The sequence below is a fragment of the Anoplopoma fimbria genome, chromosome 17, assembly GCF_027596085.1.
Source record: "Anoplopoma fimbria isolate UVic2021 breed Golden Eagle Sablefish chromosome 17, Afim_UVic_2022, whole genome shotgun sequence".
NCBI lineage: Eukaryota > Metazoa > Chordata > Actinopteri > Perciformes > Anoplopomatidae > Anoplopoma > Anoplopoma fimbria.
In genome coordinates, this window is record NC_072465.1 from 16566280 (window position 1) to 16582050 (window position 15771).

The 15771-nt window shown below is 37.0% G+C and overlaps 1 protein-coding gene across 1 annotated transcript; it reads left to right on the top strand.

Annotated features, from left to right (window-relative positions):
* Positions 1 to 408: 408 nt before the first annotated feature.
* fkbp5 (FKBP prolyl isomerase 5) lies at positions 409 to 14739 on the top strand. Its single transcript, XM_054617149.1, has 11 exons — positions 409 to 691; positions 5554 to 5686; positions 5827 to 5971; positions 6426 to 6568; positions 8060 to 8174; positions 8290 to 8449; positions 10021 to 10111; positions 10324 to 10407; positions 10494 to 10679; positions 10783 to 11022; positions 11902 to 14739. Exons 2-11 carry the CDS (start codon positions 5582 to 5584, stop codon positions 12001 to 12003), a joined length of 1371 nt encoding a protein of 456 aa, XP_054473124.1. The 5' UTR covers positions 409 to 691; positions 5554 to 5581; the 3' UTR covers positions 12004 to 14739.
* Positions 14740 to 15771: the final 1032 nt, after the last annotated feature.

The window sequence follows — 15771 nt, forward strand, 5'->3', positions numbered from 1 at the left end:
TATCGGGCAGTGGGGTGTGCGTTTTATTTCGGTGCTTACACATCCCGTCTGTGCGGCTACAGGGCTCAGCTAGCACACGGCAGTGTTGATGATACGTGTTGTCAGCTGAGCAGAGAGGACAGCCTGCTGCGGTACAGGCTGTTCCCGGCCTGGCTCGGCACGGAACGGGTTACAGGTCAGGGTGTCTATTGGAACACAGTGTTCTCGTCAGCGGCGGCCGCGGTACAGCTACAGTACAGCCGGAACATTGTGTTACTTTGTGGCTGCTTTCCAAGACCTGCCCCCTTAATTTTTTACACTAAACGCCCTCCCACAACTCTACTCTATTCTACTCTCTCTCCCTCTCTCTCTCTCTCCTCTCTCTCTCCCTCTCTTTTTCTCTCTGATGTGTTTCAGCCTCTCTCCCTCACCCGTGTCATTTTGAAGTCTGGGATCCATGTGGCTACTTCACAGACGCGTTCATCGCCACCAGAGAGGAAAGGGGATAAAGGCAACACGGGACATAAGCAGCGCGACTTAATAACCACATGTGCAGAACATTTGGTACCCTGGATATGAGATCACTGGGGCGGGCTTGAATTGGGATGTAAAGACGCGGTGAAAGAAAAAAAATAAAAAAATCTACCGACAGAATTTCAGCGGGTTACCAGCCCTTAAGGGAAACAACTACAAAAAAGGAGCGCAAGGAAATGTGAGTCTTTTACTAAATTTCCACTATTCTGCCGCTTCAATTTTTTATTTATTAGTTAATTAATGCACAATGGTTACCGGCTTTCTAGTGTTTTACGTTCACGTCTGGCTGTGTAAAGGGGACACTTGTTATACGTCGTAAACCATCAGAACCGGTCTCATAAAAAACGTTAATGATTAATAAAATCCCCCACATGTTCAGTAAAGGTTGTCTGGTTATAAACTGTTCTAGGGTGGATGTTGAATTTGTCACACGTGTGGGGGCATTTGAGGTTACAGTTGTATCCCACTGAGCACTGGAAACTAAGGCTTGTTAAGACTCACAGTGTGTGTTTTATAGGTGTAAGTGAAGTGTGTGTGTGTGTGTGTGTGTGTGTGTGTGTGTGTGTGTGTGTGTGTGTGTGTGTCTGTCTGTCTGTCTGTCTGTGTGTGGCACTTGGCTGTGGTTCCCAGTGGAGGCGGATGAGGACAAGAGTTTACATCCAGAATCCCTTTAGGCTTTAGGTGTATCCTCATACAGTGCAGGTTGTAACACTGTTTTTGAGAATTGGTAACATTAGTTTATCCTGTGCTCATCCTTTTTCAATTTCAATTTGGACGAAGTTGTACATCACAAGACATAATGGTAACCTCTGAATAACTTACTTAAAATATATGGGTGTTATCATACATGAAGTATTTAGATTTAGAAGCGGTGAGATTGAAGGAGAGTTGGCTTGCTGACATGGGCACGGGTTGAGGCAAAGTCCCAGTGATGAATCACACTGCCTGAGGGACTTATTGTTAAAATACACTGACTTGTAAAGATACTTAAGGAGAGGGTGAGTAGTTATTTAGCTTTGCCTTATGAAAACAATAAAATTCAATTCATTTCACATTAAGAGTAAATATGCCAATATAGCAGCATTTCAAAAAGTGATCTCCATAAAAAGCAGCTTTTCTTTAATAATTAGTTTAACTTAGTTTAACTTAAAATATTCTCCCATGCCAGACAAAGCTCTGCTGCAGGATGTCAGTGTATGGCTCTGTCATGCACACTGTGTGCTCACATGTTCACATATGAATGAGCAGCAGAGTACGGATGTGAGACAGAATGTACAGATACACCGTGTGCGTCTGTGGATGTGGTCTTTGCCTCATTGTGTTCTGTTCCTGCATTCCTCCGCAGGGTATCTGAGTTTAGGTACATCTAGCCTACATGCCATTTTATCTGTGTCAAAACTATTTGCAGCTGGTTTCCATGTACAGTGTTTGATAAATAATTATTTTATAGGTTTACAGGTAAAGCAAAAAGTGAAATGATGAAATTTATGGAATGAATATGTTTTGATTATTTGAATTTAATTAGAATGGTTATCATCACACTATAACCCTGATTGCTTTATTTAAAATTAAATTGTGTGTTAATGTAAATGGTCAATTTGAATAATTAAAATCAGCTTATTTTCATTCAAAAATTCAAGTTGGTTTGTACGTGAGGGGGTCTCAGATTGGTGAACACCATCAGGCTTTGCCAGCAGGGAACTGTGAATAGAAGGAACATTGTGTTCAGACGCACACACACACATGCACACACACACACATGCACATGCACAGACACACACACACACACACACACACACACACACACACACACACACACACACACACACACACACACACACACACACACACACACACACACACCTCCCCCCCACACACGCACATAAAAATGAGTTACATCTAAAATGAAATCCATGAAATTGGAAAGACATAGGACGAGGTGTTGCCGCATAAGAGACGGACATTTTGTTCTGCGCTTGTGTTGAGGAGTTCAGTAAACGTCACTTGATCTCTGAGAGTGACACACAATTGAAGAAGCAGAATAAATTGAGCAGATGTCGGTAAGACAGATGTTTATGGTTTTACCTTGTGGTTTGAAGAACATGGGTGCCCCATGGCCTGGGCTCTTACCGTTCCTAAGTCAGTTCTCACACTAGGAAAATTAGTTCAAATCTATTTCTTTATCAATATTCAACTGAATTAGTTTATTGTCAAATTGAGGCAAATCAGGTCAAGCTCTGTTGCTTCATTTTCCTACTTACAGGCTCAGAACACCTCAGAACTTAGTCAGCACGGCATGATATCCTAATATTTACACATGGTCATCACCAGCATCTGGGATGTTCTGAGAGTACAGGACAACTGGTGGAAAAATCTAGAAAATGATGCAAGGAAAGAAAACTGCTGTTCCTCTAGAAAATGATGCAAGGAAAGAAAACTGCTGTTCCTCTTTAATATGAAACCATCTCCGTGGAAACGTTAAGTGGCCACAAGACTGCTGTCTGATCAGCACCACTGCGTAACCTATCACTCATTGTACTGTCTTTACTGGCTTTGCAGTTAATATGAATAGGATTTTTCTCAGAATGACAAATGAAATAGGATTTAATTTGCTTCAGCAGAATAGAGAACATCTACATTACCTAAACCTGTCCTTATGTTACATGATATCCAGTGCAGGGAGCTCGAAAGATGGGCGAGGGTTACAGTAAAGTGGGATGTGATTAAAGATCAGAGAGACCATCTTTATTTATATGGTTCTTCATAAACATTAATATAATATATTCCCCTGGTGACTCACCAGCATAAAGTCAACAATTTAAAGAATAGCATTTTTTTGCAGGCAATATATACAGCTTTTATTTGTTTACACTTGTTGGTTAGTGTGCAAAACTTGGTTTTAAACTTTATTTACATTTAGAAACATTTGAGGTCCATATTGGCTTTATCCCTCTGAACCTGATGAAGAGGCAATTTAGGTTTGAAATGTTGTACTTTCTAATATGATAAAGTTAGAGAAGAGAAATTAAAGGGAACATTCTTCAATGAAGGAAGAATCAGAAAACACTTGTTAGTCAGACTAACGTTTTCCTCATCGTAGATGTTACTTTTTTATTTGTAATCGTTTCTTCATTACTCTGGCCTCTGGTAACATCCTGGAACAGTCTAAGAGCAGCTGTGAGCTGATGCTATTCGAGCAAGTGTTAATGTCTCAGCTGTTGCTTGTGATAATAATCAACAAATAGTGTGTGACAACATGCTTAACATATCTAACTAGCTTTTTCATTGTCTTCAAACAATGTCAATATTATTATGCCAGGAGAAACTGAAAAATGCCTGCAGCCATGTTTATTGGGTAACAGAGCGTGTCGACAAAAGAAGACCAAAGATTGCTTCTGTGACGAGAGGCAACATTTAACAACGACAGATCTATCTATCTATCTATCTATCTATCTATCTATCTATCTATCTATCTATCTATCTATCTATCTATCTATCTATCTATCTATCTATCTATCTATCTATCTATTTGTCTGTCCGTCCGTCCGTCCGTCCGTTCATCCATCCATCCATCCATCCATCTATCTATCTATCTATCTATAAATCTGTCTGTCCGTCTGTCTGTCAGACAGATATATTGAAAGAATGATCGGCTAACATTTCTCAAAGTAAGGTACCAAAATGTTTTGATTTTGTTATTGCTCCCGAAACCTCAAGTATCATATTGACATAGATTTTTTTCTTTTATTTCAATCAATCTATATTTTTTGTCTGTTTGTCTGTCTATTAGGCTGTTTATTGTAGCTCGGTACAAGTACAAAGTGTTGAAACTGTCAAGTACCAGAAGCTGGCATCAAATGTCTGATCCAACTATTTATCGCTGTACAACAGTGTTTTAAATTGTTTCTTTTTTGACATTGTTTTGAAGAGAAAAAGAGAAAAAAAACAATAATTCATGTTTTTGATTGTATACTTTAAAACTGATAAGGTGACAAAACACTGTGCAGTAATTGGGCTGGGTATATCAATTCTGAAGGAGGGATAAGTAGTTATTTGGATATGATGGCCATACAGGTAGAGGTCAAATACTGTTCAAAAAAACCATATTACTCAACAGTAACCAGAGAAACACAGAGGAGAAAATATTTGAGCTCTATCACCTCATCATCAGACAAAACTAGACAGCATGTAGACTCATATTTTGATAAGATATTATATCAATGTATAACCTCTGAGATGGAGAGTCGTGATCAAATTCAAGATAGTAACCTGCCTCATCACAAACACTGGGAGAGATTACATGACTGTATTTGTGAAGGTGCAGCTTTATCAGAACACAGTGTAAGCGTAGTCAAGCCCACACGTAAATATATTGTTGTTAATAGGTTGACAAAGAACACAATATTCCTTCTTTGTCAACCTATTAACAACAATATATTTTAGGGACACTAAAATGAAATCTGCAGCCTGTCAGAACCTCATGTCAGTATTTGCACTGTTCATTTTGTATTGAGGATTTCAACATCAGTCTTCTTGTACCTTGGCGGGTGCAGCTTGTGTTACAAAACAAAATGACTCATGTGAGCACCACGCTGCTGCCTTCAACTTTATATCAATGTAATTGCTTCATAGTTGGGAATCAGACAAGGCGCTGGGCAGTTAAGTGATATCACAACTGCGGTGCAAAGTAATGTTCCCTGTACAGCTGGGATCAATGTTACTGTGGCTTCTGCAATAAAACTGTAAATATATCTCCAGTACAGTACATGTTCCTAGATAATGTGTCCTTAAATATCTACAAGTTATATAATGTGGCGGGAAAAAGTCATATTTCCTGGGTGGATCAAGGAGATCTTGCATAGATTTTTTTGTCAGAGACTGTGATTTTCCAGTCCAGCTCGACAAATGAGGTGAAATTATTTCATGAGCCATTTTCCCTTGTTGCGAGTTGGTCTCAAAGTGAAAACATGAGACATGAGGACATGTTATTTATGGTGCTCGGATTGCTAACGCGTAGGCTTGTGTTCATAATGTTTACAGTGTTACCGTGTGATGCCCACACACAGAAATGACCACTGATCAGGATCTGACTATGGAGGGCCAGCCAGACACAGCCGTGTTTGCTGCAAAGGGCATTGATGTAACAACTAGTAAAGACCAAGGAGTTATCAAGGTAATTATTGCCATTGCTTTAGATTTTAATGTTTTGTTGTAGGACTCATTTTTCCACCATATGGCATGATCTTTTTCATTCTATGTTCTCTGTTTAAAAGCTGTCTCAGTTGAACTGGAAGCTATTCTTTCTCTCTGCAGGTCGTGAAGCGTCAGGGGCTCGATGGAGAGCGACCGATGATTGGGGACAAAGTGTCCGTCCACTACACTGGGAGGCTGCTCACCGGGGAAAAGTTTGACTGCAGTCGAGATCGCAAAGAGACTTTTTGCTTCAATGTGGGCAAAGGTAGGCGACTTTATGCATTACTGTCATACAAGCTGTTGCCTTAGTGTTGTATCTCACTTAAAAGAATGGTTTGATATTTTGGAAAGTGTGCTTACTTGCTGAGAGTTAGATGATTATTAACACCTCTATCCACTTACCATCACCCCTGAAGCTCACCAATTAACACATTATACCTTGTTTGAAGAGTAAAAACAACAAGTCGTGGTTTTACAGAGGGATTTTGTGGTTATGTGTTGGACTCTTTCTTAAGCTAACCTGGCTCCTAGCTGAAGCTTCATATTTAATGGACAGATATGACCTAATCAGTCTACTAATCAGGAAAGTGAATAAGCGCATTCCCCTAATTGTCAAACTATTCCTTTGCATTCTCATAATTATTACATAGCCTTTAAACTCGTTTTTTAAACCAGCAACATCTCTTATAGATATTTTTTTTTGCTTCATCCACTCACAGGTCAAGTCCTCAAGGCCTGGGATATTGGTGTGATGTCTATGCAGAGGGGCGAGGTGTGCATGCTTCTGTGTAAACCAGAGTACGCTTATGGATCTGCTGGAAATCCTGACAAAATTCCTCCCAACGCGTCAGTTGTGTTTGAGGTATGTGTGACACCTCAGTGCTGCCATTTGTGCCATGTATTATTTCTGCATCACACTAAGGGTCCCTGCTAATTTAGGAGCATGTGTCAGTCTCTGCAGATGGAGCTCTCTGGTCATAAATGTAACTGGTTGGTCTATTTTAATACCATTCAGTTAAACTGCCAGACTGGCTTAGTTTGTGTGGAGTTCTGTGGGGACACAATTCAGGCTTTTTCCGGTTTCTATAATCAATTACAATTATAATTCAGCAATGGGAAAAAGATATTTGGCCAACTGCTTGGCTTTACACATACACAATGAATGTTCTTTTGTCAATACTCCCAATCTAATCAAACTTTGTCAGGTGTTACCACACGTTTTACAATCAGTTGTTCGATGTTATATGTGATTTCTCGGTATTCAGATTGTTAATTTGTTTTTAACAGAGGTATTGACATTTTTGGCGACATTTCTGTTACTCCCCCTATTTAGCATTCATAATTCAATATATAAACATTAGTAAATGTAAATGCATCAGAACATACTGTAATGTAGTTGTATAAAGCTGTAAGTGCTTATAATTGTATTTTTTAACAACTATACATCCTCCTGTAAGTGAAGGCTGCTTTATAAAATGATGGTGAATGATAATATAATAACACACAGTGTAATAATATTGAATATGTCGTCATAGGAGGAGTTATACTTATTGTCTGATATTTGTCACTTAATAAACACTTAAAAAAATCTTAATTTCTATCTACGCTATAGTGTGTTATAAACAATTTATTAAATGTTACTAGTACTACTTATGGATGCTAATCAGGGGGACTAAATGTACAGTGTAACCACATTTTTGTTGGTGTTTATCCTCGTACTGTGAACCTCAATGACCTACTGATGGGTTTACAAACTTACAAACTCATGCTCTGCAGCTAGATTTCTTTCAAACTCACAGAACATTATTTTAAAGTCTATTGGACATCCACTTTTCCAAAGATACCAAAAATGCCAGGCTGAATTTTCTGTATGTGTATAAAAATGATGCACACGTTGTAAGAAAAATGTGTCATCAATATTTCCCACAGTGTAAACTGCAGCTTCATGAAGAGTTACAACAATATTTCCTATATTCTTTCAGAGAGGGTGATTTTTCAAACCTAAGGCTGCCCAGGGGAAATATAAGAGGGGACTGGGTGTTAAGGGGCTATTTAGCTGAGAGGGATGTATTAATCTTTGCTTGTTTTGTCCCAAAAGAGGTATGGACCATATATGTCTAATTAAACGGTCTACGTGTACTGTTTCTTCAATAGTAATTATTTATCTATCTTTTTTTTAATCTCCATGACTTGATGTAATGACTCCTACTTGTTTTTTGGTATGCATTTGTTTTTCCCCTCCCACACTTACTATATCACCATACACCCAGTTCTGCAGAGCTCTAATTTTGTATTTGCTTTGTATTGATATTTATGCAGAACAATTATTAAATAAACATTTACGACTTAACAGATGGAGCTACTCAAGTTTGACGGAGAGATTCTCACAGAAGATTCTGGCATCATGCGAAGAATAAAGGTCAAAGGTGACGGTTACACTAATCCAAACGATGGCTCAAGTGTTGAAGGTAAGGCCATGCTTTTCTTCATGGATAATTAATGACATTGTTCCAAATAACAAGTACATTTTACTGTTATAGCAGAGGTTAAATTGTGTCATGATTTGTGTTGTTTGACCCACAGTGCACCTGGAGGGAAGATGTGGTGGTGGTCGTCTGTTTGACTGCAGGGACGTCAGCTTTATTGTTGGTGAGGCTGAAGAACAAGGCATTCCTCTCGGAGTGGACCGAGCCATGGACAAGATGCAGAAAGGAGAGTGCTGTTTACTTTACTTGAAACCAAAGTAAGTTACTTAAAACCCTTAAAAAACTGATTTTTCTCATTTAGTGCAGATATTGGGAGACAATCTTTGTGTGGTGTTAGGGTGTCGGATTGCTTTGGTATTTATTGCCGCTTGATTTCTGTGGTCATTCATTAAACCAGCGAAGGTTACAATTATGTCCCCAGGAACAATTTATTTCGTTATACTTAATGAAGGGTTTCTGTCAGATAATGATTATACTAAGTTGTCGTTATTAATATGCATTTTTCTTCATTGATATGGGATTTTGAAGACCGATACCATAACCAGTGAAAGCCTTAACTTTCAGCAATGCGGTTCCTGCTACTATTAATTATATATATTTTGTACGTGTGTGGAGTCAGAAGTCATGTGGTCTTCAACAATCATACAATATTTTATACTCTCCTATATTGAACAGTATTGTTTCTGTCTTCTCAGAGGTAGAAAGCACTCACTGACAGTAACCTGAATACTGAAAGACTAACCTGATATAGTGAGAATATGGTACGGATATTGGTTTATCAATATGCTGCATTGGTCCAAAACATGTACATCTAAATAAACAGTACTTTATTTTTTATATGTTACGGTAATTTCTAAAAAGCTTAAAATACATCAATATTGAAAGAAGACATGTGTGATTTGGTTCCTCAACAACTGAATGAGTCATCCCAAAGAAAATTTAATTAATATCATCAATAGCAGAAATAAGGAGCTATTACAAAGGTAAATAGAAGGCATCGTTTTGGCTAAACCACATAATATTATTCTGTTAACCCCTCCCACACAAACCTCACTGATTAGCCACTTTAAGCAAAAGCAATACCAAGTAGTGGCTGGTGACAAGTACCGGGAATTAATAGCAAACTGAGAGTTAATGCCAACAGGAAGTTATCAGAGAAACTGAACCTGAAATAAGAAAAAATAAAGACACACAATCAGAAAAAAGCAAAAACTACTTCTCACATAATGCGTCTCCAACCTAAATCACAAAAATCCACATGATTACTCCTCTTAGGGATCAGAACTATCTATTTCTTCTACTCTTATGTCTTTCCTTTCAAGAAACTGCACTATGTTATCCCAAATCAGTCATGTTTATTTTGCAATATGTATGATATTTATTCTAGTGCCATACATTATTCCACTAACATAGATGTTTATTTTGCAGTTAAAGGCTATCAGCCCCTTTGATTGGGAAATACACATATTAAACTGCACACACTTTCTGTATTGTGTATTAAAAACATCAGGCTATAAAATTAGTTGTATTGGGATAAACTTCACATAAGCAGTGAAGGAGTATTTTCTTTTATATCATTGCATTTTCATAAAGTGTCTGGTATATTGTAGGAAGACAGGTGTTAAATTTCACCAGTGACATGTATTAGATTGTTTACAGGTGTGATTCCCCACACTATAGTTTAAATGTCAAATGGCTCAAGTCGACTGTTGACAGTTTATACAATCTTTGTACTCAAATTGCCTGTTTGATGAGTTCCAAAATAAGGTTTTATTTTTTTGTATTATTAACACTCTAATGCTCTGTCATGTTTTTTTTATATTTTTAGGTATGCCTTTGGAAGCAGAGGTAAACCGGAGTACAACATTGGACCAGACAGAGACATAATATATGAAGTTACCCTCAAAAGCTTTAAAAGGGTGAGTCCTGTTTTCTACTCTGTCTGAAGAAATAAACTGTTACATTTGTTTGGTTTTCGTCCGTTTTTCTATTTAAAAGAAATAAGTCAACTTTAAGCAAAGTTCAACAAGTCCTGCATAGTTATGTAGATCATTTCAGCTGACACTAAGACAATGACAACCAATGTTTACTCCCTTTATTTTAACTGTGTCATTAATTGTGTTTCCACAAGGCGAAAGAAACCTGGGAAATGGCATTGCCTGAAAAGCTAGATTTGGCTGCTGGAGTTAAGCATAAAGGGAATCAGTATTTTAAGGTACAAACCCCCATGCTGATCTTTTGTCCAACCAAATACATTTCTTGTTAACATGTTCATAAAATGCTATTATCTTCCTGTATTAGTCAGGGCTGTACCACCAGGCAGTCATCCAGTACCAGCGTATCGTTTCCTGGCTAGAGATGGAGGTTGGTACTGGGATAGAGCAGCAGAAGAGGATACAGTCTTTTATGTTAACAGCACACCTCAATTTAGCGTTGTGTTTCCTACGGATAAAAGATTTCTCACAAGTTGTGGACAACTGCAACAAGGTGAGCTGCAAGGCCCTGGTGATATGTGTCCATATTTAAACAACATTCAATTTCATTACTTTATCTCTTTGTGTCTTTACTAATTACTCTGTGTGTGTTTAAGGCGATTGAGCTGGAGGAAAACAACGAGAAGGCTTTGTATCGTCGTGGGGAAGCCCGTCTCCTTCGCAACGAGTTCAGCATGGCCATGGAGGACTTTCAGCATGTGCTGCAAGTCAACCCTTCAAATCGAGCGGCACAGGCTCAGATTTCCATCTGCCAGAGAAAGATTAAGGCACATCATGAACAGGACAAGAAGACCTACGCCAACATGTTCCAGAAATTTGCAGAGCGGGATTCCAAGGTCTGTTCTCTCACTGTTCTTGGCTAAATTCAGAGATGTTTGTGTTTTGTCTTCTTTAACCAAGGGAATTGAATATTAGAAATCTTGAATTTGAAACAGTTATAGCTATACTAATCATCTTGTTTTGCAGAGTTTTATGACCTACCAAAAACAGTTATTTTTCTGTTTTAGGTACAGGTATTTCCTTAAAAATAACCTTATAACATTATTATATAGCACCTTTTAAAATTATGTTGCAAAATGCTTTACAAAGGAAAAACTAAATTAAAAGAAATCAGGTCCATAATAATGGGAAGATTATGCATTCATTATTTTAAAATAAGTAGAATAATGAATAGTTCAGAGACTTCATCCCACAATAACAGCCCAATGTCTTGTAATGTGGATAATCTTTATATTCATAACAGGACCCCTTCAGTCAAATATATTTCAAAAATATATCTAATTTATATTTTTCTTTCAATGTTTAAATTACATTTTGATAGTAAAACACCCGGCTGTATACGCGTCCTGTGTACTTTGGTCTTTCTTCAGTATTACGCTGACCTCTAGTGTTCATTCATGGATTTGTTGATTTTCTCACCTATTGACACTCTTCTCTTCAAAAATAAATGGAGATATTATCTCAAGAGCAACAAAAAAAACAATGCTAAACATAATCAAAACAACCTCTTAATATTCATGACAAATCTAACTTTGTTTAGTGTTTACAGTTTTGATTTAATTCTATTTTCATTTTCAGTTGAGGAGGCACATTCCCACAAATTGCACATAGGTTGTAGAATGTATGATTATTAAAATTTTCATGACTTTTCTTATCAACAATGTTTTGGTTTTTTGAACAGCTGTAGTCAAGTGTGCTTTATCTCCTCTCAACAGGTTGGAAAGATGAGGAGAAGGCGGAATGAGAGCATGAGGAGCGGCATGAACGGTGATATGGACAACAAACGACGGCGGAGGAGTCAGGACTGTCCATCGTAAAAGTGACATTTTGAAAGGGAGAAAAAAGAAAGACATGCTTTCCTTTGCTTTCCAATCCGGGGAGCAGGGGCAGGAACGAAGTCGTATAAAAGCCTCTAATCCAAACCTCTTCATCCCAAAATCCAACATTACCATTCCTGCATACAAAGCAGAGTGTAAGCAGGGACGTTTGCAAGCCAAACAGCGTTTCCCTTGTCACATGCCCTGTGCGACTGCCAGGACGTACCTCCCAGTGGAAAAAGCACTGCAGAATCAGTGAGTTAAGATTGGTGAACACTTCCAGCCCCCATCTTTTAGTTCTTTACAAACACAGAGTAATTCCATTTAATTTGTCATAAGACTACAGAGTAGAGTTCAGATGTGCCTCCACAGCGTATTTCATATTCCCAAACTTTATATAACTATAACTATCTGGCCTGTATTTGGTATTAAGCCTTTTCTTGGGCATCTGCATGCATGCATCACGAGGTGTTTGGGATTCAGACTTGATACTTTGCTATTTTTTGGAATTTTGCAATACAGTATGTACTTCAGATAAAAGGCATATCAAGTCCCAGAATCTCAGTGGGATTCTAAACCCTTCCCTGCAAAAGTGAGAAAAACTAAATAACTTTGTTCATAAAAATATAATAAAGCCTGTATTCATGTAAAGTAATTTTGGTAAAACTGAAAATACAGAAATACTAAAGTGTTACAAATCCAGGACTTCAAAAAAATAAAAAACTCCAATATTGCATTAATCACCAAGCAACCTCAAGTTTCTAATCAGCAGAGGCAGAGCGAAGAATCTGAGACAAGCACAAACTACAGATACTAAATTATACCAAAACATAAATGTGTGAGTATGGCGTTCTGGCAAAATCAAAATTCACTGTATTTGGTTAATGCTAATAACAGTTGAATTATCATTATTTTGTGACATTAAGCTGCTACCTATAAAGGCAAATTAGTATTTTTTGAAAAGCCTATAACAGAACCCAAACTGGTGTAGAGATTATTTCCAGAAATAAAAATCAAATTCAGCCCCTTGTTTTGGGCAAAGATGAAGCATTTTTTACGATGGGTAAGACCATGACTTTAAGTAATTTATTCATTAATACATGCGTAATAGGTCATTTTTTAATTTGTTGAAATCTCTATTTTATCCATTAAACACGTCACACTGACTAAAGAGTTTTTTTAAAGAGAAGTCAGTCTGGAATTGTAGTAGAACAACAATGATCTATGGAAGTGATAACAGATGACAACATCCTTTTTATGGACTGATACATTTAAGGTGGCAGCTGCAAAAACTTTAATGACATTAAAATAAAATACAAAAGATGATATATATATATAAACTGAAATGTTTCTACTCCCGAGCTTTGGTGGATTTTAGTGATTGATGACTTTCTTCTTCTGTTGCACTCATTGTATGTTTATCTATCAGCTAATTGCATAAACAAGCATGACACAATCCTCAACACACATACAATCTTCAATTAACAGACGACTGTAATAACTCCTCAGCATTATGATGCTGACCTCTTACAAAAGGAGGCATTTGATTAAAAGATAACCCCTATTCCCACCTTTGCATTTGACAGGACAGATGCACCCTGTGAGTGCAAGTGGGAGAGGGACAGAGAAACCATAATTAAGCTTTAAAATCAGTCAGAACCACGGCCTAATCTTTCAGAGATTTCATTTCACATTTCAAATCTGGCAATGTGATCAACTACAATATTTTACATCTGTGTTGGTCTTTTTGCCTCAGTCCCGGGACAGGCGTCTCATTATTTCACTGCATCTATTTCATTTTTAATTTTAAATGTGTGAATGTTAGATAGTGGACAGTTTTGCACTTTGGTGACTGTCAAACCAACACTGTTATCTTTTCATGAAATGTCTAGATACGGTATTGACAATAATCTTAAAATGTTTTATAAACATTGGTTGGTTCAGAATGAAAACCTTAGCTGTCTTAAATATTTTGTGTACAAAAATCAACAGTGTGTATGTGTGTTAATATATATTGTTGTATGTTAGCGAGGTTTTTAAACAGCCTATTGCTTTATGTTTTCAAGTACTGCTGGCTCCAAACATTCAAACATTTTGTACAGTCGAAATGAGCATGAAGTACTTTTTTTCTAGCAATTATAAATTGCATTTAAGCATATACAGAATATTTATCCCTCTTTGTCAACTACAAAAATATTTCCCAGCCTCTAAGTGCTACAATCATCACTTTTGAAAACTTGACAGGAATGAATTGAAAACAATGGACATACACAAGCAGGATTAAATGCAGCTGGTCAAACTGCAGCACTGCCAATGTGAGAATTGAATTTGAATTGTTTTGTCATACAAAATGTTTACATGTATTCAATTGATCTTCACCCTGTAAAGCAACATTTGCTCAATGTATTAAACCGGCATTTATGCAAAAGAAATATTTTCAGGCAAAAAAACTACCTGAGGTACCCTTGTTCATGTATTCTTTATATATATTTTTTTTATTTTTTTTTGCACTTTAAAAGCATAAAATAAATCCAAAAGTTGCATTTAAAGAAATATGTCATTCTTCAAGTTATAGGGCAATATTTTTACAGTGTGGTAACATCTTTAAAGTTTGATTTTGAGACTAGCTGTATCATCATAAAAATTGTTAAATGGTAAAATTGCTGTAAAAAATGTTGTACATGATTTTACATAATGGCTGGTTGATTGTATGTGTCTAATACAGGATCATAATAGCTCCACCCTTCACCACCATCATTACCAACATCTTTTGTTGATTCTTTTAACTTAATTTAATTTCCTCCTCAAAGAGTATTTAACTCTTAGAGGAAACATCACATATAATTCTCCGAACAGGAACAGATCTTCTGAATTTAAGCTTTGCATTTATTCTGCATGGTATTTAAGGAGATACATAACCATATATAGGAATAGTCCCACCATTTTTGACTTTGCAGAATCAGAGCTACTCATTTATACTGACAGTTTATGTTCACACTCAGGGTGAGCCCTTCAAGCATGGCAGCTATACATTACATTGATTTACTACATTTTCTTAAACTTGTAATAACCGTGTTTTGCCACATGGGGCAGTAGAAACAAGTTGTGAACACAATATATTACATATCATCATCTTTAAGTTGATATGATGAACTAAGAAAACAGATGCTTACTTACACATCATGCTGTTACGGAGCGACATTACCATTTATCTGGAATTGTGTTTTTGGCAACCTGGTGAATCTACATCTCATATTCACTCTATTTAACCCTGTTTTTTGGTCTCCACCAACTCCTGAGGGAATTTTCTGGGTATTTAAAATACTCCATGATGTTCACCAGCAAGTTGCTAACTGTCAGTCTGCTGAGCAAGTACACGGTTTTTTTGATCTTTCGAGGCAGAAAACAACGCAGTGAGAATGAACCAGAACAGTAAAGTTGTGGGCCAGACAGGTAAAAAATTAGCTTAAACTGACTTTAAGGAACCAAGGGGAGAATCTGTGGATTATTTGTAGTTTTATTTAGTAATATTACACATTTTTACTATAAAAATATTGAGAATAGCAACTAAAATATGAATGCTCTTTTTTTGGTACTTTCTTATTCATCTAGGGATCAAAATTAATTCTTACCCCTTGGAAATAGCAGTTGAAAAAACACTCTACCAAAAGGTCTGTTTGGTCTGGAGCTTTCAGTTATAACACATGATTTTCACCAGCAAATGAAATTTTCTCAGTTGTCATAGAATTCTAGATCCTCAAATGTCGA